Source organism: Cibotium barometz, chromosome 2 (genome assembly GCF_041138505.1).
Source record: "Cibotium barometz isolate CiBa-2024 chromosome 2, ASM4113850v1, whole genome shotgun sequence".
In the NCBI taxonomy this organism is placed as follows: domain Eukaryota; kingdom Viridiplantae; phylum Streptophyta; class Polypodiopsida; order Cyatheales; family Cibotiaceae; genus Cibotium; species Cibotium barometz.
The window spans coordinates 45,036,654-45,047,736 of NC_141047.1; the positions used below are offsets into that span (position 1 = coordinate 45,036,654).

General features: G+C 41.9%; 1 protein-coding gene across 1 annotated transcript; it reads right to left on the reverse strand.

The window, feature by feature from the left end:
- Positions 1–513: 513 nt before the first annotated feature.
- LOC147641132 (protein STRUBBELIG-RECEPTOR FAMILY 6-like) lies at positions 514–8,525 on the reverse strand. The gene is made up of 16 exons (XM_086818501.1): positions 7,448–8,525; positions 5,972–6,101; positions 5,808–5,879; positions 5,561–5,626; positions 5,282–5,353; positions 5,102–5,173; positions 4,770–4,841; positions 4,598–4,663; positions 4,350–4,415; positions 3,390–3,697; positions 2,953–3,272; positions 2,319–2,587; positions 2,086–2,215; positions 1,523–1,653; positions 1,270–1,426; positions 514–1,169 (listed from the first exon to the last, which is right to left on the reverse strand). The coding sequence occupies exons 1-16, from the start codon at positions 7,566–7,568 to the stop codon at positions 1,101–1,103; spliced, it is 2,121 nt and encodes a 706-aa protein (XP_086674627.1). The 5' UTR covers positions 7,569–8,525; the 3' UTR covers positions 514–1,100.
- Positions 8,526–11,083: the final 2,558 nt, after the last annotated feature.

Here is an 11,083-nt window from a genome sequence, read left to right on the forward strand (position 1 = left end):
CAAAAGCATCATCCCCTTTTAGAAAATGTAGCCACAAAACACAAGTGCCATTTGTGTTGTACTAGAACTATGCATCTCAACAAAGCTACTAAGTAACTACTTGAAGGGCATGCACAAAACCCAGTAACAAAAATAATGCTACTAAGTAATTACTCAAGAGGGCATGCGTGCACCATGATCCTCACTTGACACCTATAAAAAAGAAACTATCTCAATGATTGGTGCTAATTGTGACTAATGGAACACTAATCATCTATCTAGCTAACAATAGCATACCCACAACTTGTGAATAAATCAAGACTTTTGGAGCTAAACTTAATGTAGGTGACTACATAGTATGGCTCCTATACTCCCCTATTCATTGTAGCCAAGGGTACACCATTGAGATTTGTGGGGTTGTGTGCGTGTGTGTGTGTGGGGGGGGGGGGGGGGGGTGTAGGCATCTTTTAAAGATATAATCAAATGTAAATAACAAAAATAAAAAATAAAAAAATTGGAGAATTAGAAGAATTTGGATCATGCAAATTGATATCCTAAAGCCTTAATTAAAGGAGGTTATGGAGGAGCACACATTATTGAAAATGGCTCTACTATTTTCATGTTTTCACCTAAATCATCTCACAGACCCATCTACCATGCCGAATCGATGCCAGCAAGGTCATCTGCAAAAACATCGGACACATGGGACACTTGGGCTTTGAAAAGGTTTGAAACGAGTCATTACTGCACTTGGAAAGGCCCCTTTTTCTTATCGATTAGACCTGTTACATCCATCTATTGCCGTTAGCCTGATGCATTGCAGATGCCAAAAAAGCTCCAAATCATGCAGGAAAAGTTGAAGCAACAACCATCCTCAATTTTCCAGTGGATTTTTGGGTTTTACACATGAGGATTACCCCTCAGAGCATCTCTCCTTGGGTCCAAATCCCAACCTTTACATCAATCGGCTTGGGGTAGCTAAGAGATAACTGAGGTTGTAGCTTCAACCTCACAAGTGCCACGGTTGAAGCTACAACCTCCTTGATTGATCTTGTGTATGAGGAGAGTTTCCCCGACTCTATAATGGATTTGACCTTGAAAGTTGAAACTGCATGCTTGCATCACATCTCCTGAAGGTTCTCCAAGTATTGTATAACTTCTGACATTGAAGGTCGGAACTCTGGTTGTGTCTGTTTGACAAACATGTACAAAGGGGTTGGGTTAAGTCTTGAATGATCCAAGGAGTAGTTCAAATCTCGGAAAAACGAGGGTGTTAAAATATAGCACCACCTGAACACACAGAGAGATGACATCTGCAAATCGTGACACTGATTTTTTCGAATAAGTTCCTTCGATGGTGGGATCAAGCATCTTCGCAAGAGCATCGATGTCATGCAGCTGTGGGACTGCCCATCTTACTAGAGACTGTTCTGACCTTGGTCTTGCACTGGAGGATTGAAACAAGAGACCCTATCATCAACTTACACAGGATACAGATCTGCACCATTGTGTACGAGCAAAAGTGTGAACCAGCAAACCATACCTGTCCAACGCTTTGCGCCCTGTCAAAAGCTCCAGCATTACCACCCCGAAGCTGTATGTGTCGCTCTCTGTCGAGTAGATCCCGGATGATGTATGCTCAGGGGCACTATAGCCAAGACGTTCTGCCGAAGCCTACAAGAAAATTTATGTTAAGTTGCACACATGAGAGCAGAGATATGAGTGTGAGGCTCACACCGACCTTTTTGTGCCAAGCCTGCAAGAAAAGTTATATGAAGTAGCACACATAAAAGAATAAATTTAAGTAAGTGCAAGCAAGGCTCACACCGATCGTTCTATGCCATGCAGGCTGCAGCAATCAATATTGACTCATAGCCCGACTGTCTCTGTGTATCATTACTGACACAGAGCAAGGGATAGCTTGATGGTGCAAGTCCAGGCAGAGTAAAGGAGAGCATGATGGTGCAGTTGGTGAGTTCAGACACAGCAAGGGAAAGAATGATGATGCATCTTGGCATTTATTCTGTTGTCCTATGTGTTCCAATGAGTGTGAAGTCAATGAATGCGTGAAGCGCAGAGACACCTTGTAGATAGATATGTTCATACCTGATCGTGCACGAAGTGATTTGCAAGACCGCAGTCAGACAAATGAGGAATTAGGTCAACATCAAGGAGAATGTTGGTGGATGTTAAGTTGCGGTGGAAGACAGCCGGTTTGCATTTTTCATGCAAATACCTGTGCCGAGAACACAGAAAAACTCACCATTTGAACAAACACAACATCACCATATCATCTAATATAAAAGAACTATTCATCATGTAAAGGTCAAGCCACTTACTCCAAAGCTTTGGCAACACCTAACGCAATCTTCACACGAGGCTTCCAGAATAACCTCTGCTTTTTTTCCGACTCCAAATGCAAGTTCTCATAAAGGGTCCCATTGCCGATGAATTCATACACAAGGAGATGCTCTCCATGCTCCACACAATATCCCACCAGTTCCGTTATGTTCGCATGGCGAAGGCATGATATTTTTGACAGAAACTCGAGAAAATCCTCGTGCCCCATTCGGGTTATTGAATAGTCCAGCTTTTTCACAGCCACAAACTGGACACCACAAGAAAACGCAAATGTAGAAAAGGAAAACATGTTTGACTAAAGGCTAAAATGCAAGGAGAACACCGAGTCCCAGCAGGACCAACAAATGCAATGGTTATAGTATAAGGAAATCTAATATATAATAACATAAGAAGAGAGAGGTCTAACTGTGTCCACCCTCGCAAAGACCCTGTCTTGAGAGAGAGAGAGAGAGAGAGAGAGAGAGAGAGAGAGAGAGAGAGAGGTAAAAAGGTGCATCCAATTTGTTTTTTTTTTTGGGAGAGAGAGAGAGAGAGAGAGAGAGAGAGTGTACAGAGCACAGGACCACAACCACTAGTATATATTTAAAAAAATATGCAAGGTGCCATACATACCCTTCCATTTGGCATCTCAGCTTTGTAGACTTTACCAAGAGTCCCATCACCAATAAGGTTTTCTTCAGCAAAGCTTTGGGTGGCAAGCTGTAGATCTGCGATCGTGTAAGCTTGCGCTGCTATTGAGTTCTTCACTCCCACAGGGAGGGCTGTAGCCATTGATCCCTTGCTCTTTCCAAGCTTGAAGTTTTCTACTGGTACAGGGGGAGGTTTTAGTGCAGTGAACTCCAATGACTTGTTGGCCTTTGGTGGCACCTTCGTCAGTGGCTCTGGTTCTTCTTTCTGATCTTCTACTAGAACAAATGGCTGTTTCTGGTCTCCTGTTTGAAAAGATGTATGTAATGTCAGTGTAAGGGGGTAAATAGAGAGCCTGTGCACACATACATACATGATTTGTTTACCTGACAGTGGATGAAACATTTTATGCCAAAACACACCTTTCCAAGAGGGGATGAGAGTGCCTTGCCAGGAACTTTCTGCATCATATTTCTCTTCCCTTTCTCTATAATGGCTTCTCGACACAAAGAAAAGAATGACAAGCACAACTACGGCAACTGTCAAGAGGGCTGCAACTGCAATTCCTACAAGTCTGCCCACGGTCAAATAACCTCCGAGTCCTGTTGATCTCTTGCTTGTTGGAGACTTCTCCCCGACACTTTGCGAACTTGACCCATCCAACGGAGCTGGAGGTAAGAATGAAGGTGGTGGAGGAGCGGGAAATGTATTGAAGGAGTTTCCTGCAAGCCTACATGTCAAGCATAAACAAATCAATTTGAACGAGATAAAAGCAGCTTCCAATCATGTGAATATGATTCAGGTACTCCAGAACAAGTAGCTATGAATGCTTTGTTTCCAATTTAAGCTGAAACTGCACAAAAAGCAGTATCACCCGTAGACCAGACAAAGCATATGCTTTTTGTTCCAGTGCAAGTAAATTTAATTCAATCCACAGTCATTGAGGAAGACAAAGCATATGCTTTTTGTTCCAGTGCAAGTAAATTTAATTCAATCCACAGTCATTGAGGAAGACAAAGATGATTCAACATTTTTTTGGGGGGAAAAACAAGATGAAACAGGCTGGTCACACATAAAGTGGCATGCCTGTGGGGAAATCCAGCATGACCATACATAAAGCTTGCAGGGGCAATCTGGCCCATCCAATGCCCCCACCCATAATTTTGAGGCTGGTTACATACAAAGGGTGGGACCATCCATACGGCTTGCATGGGCAATCTAGCCTGTCCCAAGCCCTGCCTGTGAGACGGGCGGGGTTTTATGTGTATCCAGCCGCAACACACATTCCACATGGTATCAAGGAGTCTCAAATTCCATTAATTAGTGGCAATAAAGTGCAAATCAACTACAAAATCACAAAGATAAAAGTTTGGATTACTCACTTTGAAGAAGAAAACTTTTGCAATTCTGATGGAATCCAGCCTGTGAAGCTGTTGTTTGAGATATCCCTAGAAAAAAACAAGAGAAAGTTCAAAAACCACACCTAGGAAGTGCAGTATAATATCAGATAATCACCCAAATGACTAACCAACAAAAATAGCAAAAACAGAAATGATTATTTCATTATTAACATCTCTGTACAGACTCCTTCAAGAAAAAGGTGAGTAATTTCAAGTCACAGGCAGCTCACAAATCTGTAAGTGGCAGCTTTGCCAACACGTCTATGGTTCCAGTAAAATGATTGTCTTGCAAATACCTGGAAAGTACAAATATACCGAAAAAAGCTTATCAATTCCCGCTTCAGCTTTGGAGCAACAAACCCATCAACTTGAAAAAACTGCAAATGAAGAAGCTGAACATACAGATAATTGAGACTCGTTAAAGCGGTGAAGGATGGTGGAAGCGAGCCATCAAAGGCATTGCTTGAGAGATCTCTATGAACATAACATCCAGACCCAAAATATTAAAGGGTACCCTTGTGTCTTAAGGTCCTTACAGACACAATTACAAACCCATGACAATGAGAGATCTCACTTGCACATTCCTCATAAGTGGGGGATCTCTCCCTGTCTGATGGGCATGGAATCTGTCTGTAAAGGCCCTTACTTTCAGAGTCTCACTTAGCAATAAAGCTAAAACATCATATACATTATACAAAACTTTTCAGTGAACTTCTATATTTATGGTTACCTACAAGGTTGTCAGAGCTTCTAATTGATCTAACATATCAAGAAGTGTTCCAGATAGTAAGTTGCCGCTGACATTTCTGCACACACAACATATTTAACTTCTTTATGTTTCCAACCTTAGGCTTCTTGATATTAATATGAAAAATAAAATGCCAATTAAAAATCCAGGACTATGATAAACTTACAAACTAGCCAAATTGCTTAGATCCGAGAAAGCGAGTGGCAGGTTGCCAGTAAACTGATTGGTGGAAAGATCTCTGCAAGTTTGGAAGAGAAGTCCATCATACTTGGAAGAAAAGCATTTCTCCAATATAGTAAATCATTTCATTGTAATATGCAAGTAAATCTGTATGAACAGACGTATGTATGTACACAAAAAGAGACGTATACTTGGAAAACACAGATTTCCCTAGTCAAAAAGCAGAAAAGCTCCATGAGTGATGTCCAAACACAGTGCCACTTACAGTTGTTGAATATGTGGTGGAAGCTGCACAGGAAGACCACCTGACAAAAGGTTGTTACTGAGGTCTCTGTACCATACACCAATTGGGAACACAAAAGCTGACTTGAGAGTTGGAAGAAATTCACCTGTGCAGAGAGCCAGAAAGAGGGTATCCCAATGCATGACATGAAATAGAAACTTGATGAATTTGAAACGTTTGTGATCTTCTCTACTCTATCTATGTGAAAGTTGGTCATCAAGGTACTCACAAAACTATTAAGGCTGTCAAGTTTTCTAATGCGGAACCCAGTCCACCTGTCAAACTGAGGCTTGTAAGGTTCCTGAGACGGGATTACAAAAAAAGGCCTTTCAGATGCACTGTAACAAGATAAGCAGTATAGCTCAGCATGTCAAAGAAATGCAAGAGTTGTACAATAATGTCACATTAGGTCCAGCGCATGCGACGCCTTCCCAATTTTCAACACATGGGTCACCACCACTTGCAGTCCATCCGTTTAAAAAGGGTGAACTCAATGATGTACAGAGTTGATTCAAGGCATACACTGCAAAAGGAAGAAAATGGCAAAATACAGCTTTAGAACATGTGATCAGTCCATCCATTTGAAAAGGATGAACTCAATGATGTACAAGGGTGAACTCAATGATGTACAGAGTTGATTCGAGGCATACAATGCAAAAGGGGGGGAAAAAACGGCAAAATGCCTTAGAATAGGTGATCGACCTAGCATGCCAGCACAAAGCTTTTTCAGAGTTATTCCTGAACTTAACAAGGCTCATAAGCTACATACATGATTAGTGCAAGGATCTATTCCTTGCAATCCTATCTCCAGTATCATACAGGTACACTTAACCGTGCACCTTGTGCCCATAAAGCTAGCAATAGCATAAACCCTTAACACAAACTAGAGAGTGCCTTAACTTCATTGAGTGTCTATCCACAAAGCTTCAGACTATCAACATCGTCATGCATAGCATCAACCGCCTTACATGGTCTGTGTAGACCCTAAGGCTTGACTCCCACAGATCCATGCCAATTCTTCGGCATGCCGACCTATGCTCTGCCAGACGCATAGCCGGAGTCTTGGTCATAGCTCTAGGCAATAGTGTGGTTATGCCAACAATAACCCATGTTTCACTTATATAGTGGCCATTGCTGCTATAAACAAATAAACTGTTATGGATTTCTTAATAATAACCTTAGCCACCCATATTAGCTTGCTTTCCCCTAATCCCAGAGTTCCCCTAACCCTACCAGATTAGGCCACTAATCCCAAGGATATTGGGATTGGTTCAGACACCTCCACTAGACACAATTTGATTGTCACTTGGCACTACATGATTGGGCAGGAGGAGTTCCATGTTCAGAAACAATCCAAGTGGCAAACCGTGAAGTGGTCGACATCCACATTTTTCAATGAAGGGAGGAGCCCTCAGATGCATCAGCCAGCCAGCAGGTGCTTGGCACTTGGGCCTGGCCGGAGGGATCATGTGACTTGAAATGCATCAATAAGATGCCAGGGCCTTCAAGCCTTGCCCAACAGAATATCCTACCACGCTGCCCAGCACCCTGACACCAAACTAGTATTGAGCCATTTATTAGCCACTTTCTTTACTAGATGTCCTTCAACCAATTAAACTATTCTCAATCCTACAAATTCCAAGTTCTAGCTCTCTCAAGCCATATTTCAGCCCTTAATCTCATTTGACCCACTAATTGATTAGATCAATCAATAGCCACCCACCTTGATCTTTGATTCATTCATTGTTGAGAGGAAAAAATATAAAAAGTCGGCAATGGGAATACAATCAATTTGCATTGATAACTCAAACTGACAATAAAACTCTCTGATCTGAATAAAGCTTTAACTAAGGAAAGATTTTAACATACCGTCTTCACTATCTGTAAACGCTTGAACCGATGCTACCAGCCAGATCACAGACACCACTGCAATGTACACTTTCTTGGTGAAGGTGTCAGCTCCGACAGAAACCCTAATTTTAGGCTCCATGTAAAAGATTTAATGAGACTGAAAATAATTTATGTGTGTGCAGTAATGGAACAAGGAAAACCGTGAAGCTTAAAAGCTGCGAAGGAATCGCGCAAATAAATCAGCTAAAGGAAGAAGAAAAACTTAGGGGGGCAGAGAAGCAGTGCTAAAAATACGGGAACCCAACGGCTCCAATTCGAATTTACGGATAGGGGACGTGCTTGAATTAGAGTTGAAAGCCCTGGAGAACATTACCAGCAGTAAGCAACAGGACCCAAACGTAAGAATTGGAGATAAACAGGACCCGAGCACCCTGATAAGAATTGAAGGGAAGGAAGAAGAGGAGAGGAACCCAGGAGAATGGAAGGTTTTGAGGCAGAAGAAGAATCACAAATTAGCCTGTTAGAATTGGGACTAAGGGGTCTCCAAAACAGGAAACCAGCAGTAAAAATCAGGGTTTCAAATGTTCAATTGGTCTCAAATGTTGAAAATGGTGCTGGAGGGTGACCCAGGCCAGTTGAGATAAAGCAGGACCCAAATGCTGGATACGAGGTTGTGAAGTGTGGAAAACAGAACCCAAATGTTGAAATTAGGGTTTGAAGGGTATGGATAACAGGAACCCAACTGTTTAGTGGTCACGGAAAGGAGGCCAGAAGAAGGACAAAAACACAGAAGACTGTTGTAAATTGCTGCAGTGGTAGTGCTAGTGCGCTCTCTCTCTCTCTCTCTCTCTCTCTCTCTCTCTCTGTGTGTGGGTGTGTCTGTGTGAGAATTGTATGGGAGGTTGGAAAAGATGATGAGAAAAGACAGGCTTTTGAAGAGACTTGAAGACAGGAGTATAGTGAAAGACTGGTTGTGTCTAGACGCTAGTGGGCTGTATAGTGGTGCTGCGGAGAGTGGAGAGAGAAAAATTGGTTACGGGGTGATTTTCTGTGAAGAAACTTGGGGGAGAGGGACGTTTAGCAGCAGCAACAGCAATTTTTGTAGTGGGAGCCCACAAAACGCTTACCCCGCATGTGGCTTTGTCCCCACGAGGTTCGAGAAGACTTCACACTAGACAGATAAGAGGGGGAGAGAGAGAGAGAGAGAGAGAGAGAGGAGAGAAGATAGGGGAAAAACTCTCTACCTAAGGCTTCTTACACACGCAAGCAGCAGGTCACACCTCGGAGCCCGTGTTTCAACACTAGGCTGGGCCTCTCACCTTGGGCTAGTCAAACTTCCAAAGATGAGATAAAGGTTAAGTAAGGAGCAACATCACATGCACAGGCATTGCCAACAATAACGGCGTCCCCCCCCCGCGTGCCCTCAGAAAATTCTGGGCATTCAATGATAGGAACAGGTTTAGGTTCTCACACCAGCTTCATAAGACTCATGAGATGGCCAAGTTTTGGGAGTCTTTAGAAATGAGGAGGCCTTGTATAAGATGCCCTAGGAGATAAAATGCCCTACAAGATGAGATGAAATATAGCCATGTAAGGTGAATAAAACCTCCATTTCTCCTTTTTTGAGTCTATGGAGACAGAGAGGAGGGGTGTGGGAGGGTGGTCACAGGGAGGGAGGCAGCAAAAGTGGAGGAAAAGAGGAAAAAGGGAAGTGAAGTGGAAAAAGGGAAGTGAGAGAGTGAGAGAGGGTGCATGACAAAAAGAGAAAGTGTGAAGGGAAAAGACATAGGCAAGATGCTAAGTAGACATGAAGGGAGAGAGGGTGTGTGACAAAAAGAGAAAGTGTGAAGGGAAAAGACATAGCCTAGGGGCAAGCAAGATGCTAAGTAGACATGAAGCATAGGAAGTGGGAACCTTAGCACCTTTTCTGAGTTTAGGTTATTGTGGAGATAAGGATCTTGTATGGAACCCTCCTAGCAATTTGATGGTGCCTATAAAAAGGTTTTGGAGTAGAAAAAAGGAGGTAGAAAAAGTAAGGGATAAGTAGCACAAGTAGAATGATAAGGCAAAGAAACTAAATGCCATGTCATCGTAGATCCTGCTTACTCCCACATGAACCTTCCCTCTAATAGAATTAGAATCACCATAATTTCTTACAAGTAGTGTGCTTATTGTATTATACATTGAAATGGTGTCTTGGTCCCATAGAAATGACACATTCTCACTATCAATATCATAATTAAGGACACGATTAGCATGGTTTTTATAGTTGAAAGCCTTAACAAAAATAGCATTTCTTCACTATATATATATATATATATATATATATTGGAGACTCCTGAAGTATTTAAGACCTTTGTCGTCTTAGAAGAAGAAATTAATTTAGTGATAGAAGAAATTAGATTGTTACACTTAAGGGTGCCCATTTATTCTTAAAAATTTGTTGACACCCAGTTTCACATTAATCATACATTGATTAATCATATATTCTTAAAAATTTGATGTCACCCAGTTTCACATTAATCATATATTGATACATTATGAATCCTATAATGAATCCCTTCATGAAACCACTATATGATAATGTGGCCCAATTGCCTTCTGTTTGAATCAAAGATGTGTTTCACAAAAGAGGATGATATATCTATCAAGCATATATCAAAGGCTCTAAAAAAAACCAAACCTTTAAATGTAAGGCACTCTTCGCACATGCCATGAACACGTGAAGGCGAGGGGCCATTATTAGCAATGGACATGTGAAGGCGAGGGGCCATTATTAGCAATGGACTTTAGGTGCCATGCTCTATCAAGGTGCGGGTAATCTTCATACAACTCGCTCACTCACACTGTAAAGTCAAGCTTGTAGCCCTCACAAAGGTGGCACCGTACATCAATCTAGGTGTCACTAACATATCACAAAGTGATGTACATTTCCACTAATGTAGAAAGATGGAGGGAGTGCAAGAGATTATTTTCTTGCACATGATTTTGAGTAACGCACTATGTCTTATGTCATCATTCTTATGGAGTTTGGATGGTTGTTCATGCACTTTTCTAGGCAATAACACATATGTACCTCATCTACACTATGGATAAACACCAACAAGCTAAGCTTGTGTTGGAATTATCCAAGTGATCTGTCGAGCAAACAAACCCCACAACTCGCATGCCACCATTGGTGGAGTGTGAGAAGACATGAAAAGTAGACTGTACTATAACGGAGGACATGATTTGTAGACTATGTTCTATTCTAGAGATTAACATGGAGGAACACTACCTTTCTAGATGCCTAGTGTTTTTTGAGATATAAGGGAAGCTCCACTACTTAGAGATGATTTTTACCCATTGTTTCAAGCTACTGCGCCTTTCATGACTAGCACTACATGGGACTAAAGACACCAACATAGAGACATCACCTATGCACAAAGATTCAAACCTAGGCCCTAGACACTTCACATCCACCAATCCCTAAATTCTTTCAATCTGGTCTTATATAAAGGCACCCACCCCAAGGACGACGAAGAGGGCCATTGAAGTTAAATGACCTACTAACCACACCAGAGATACCTTAACCAACCATGCCTCCCAAGGGTTACATTGGAGAGAGTACTCCAACTATAGTGTGACCGACGTTCAAGGCCTAGTGGTGGTGGA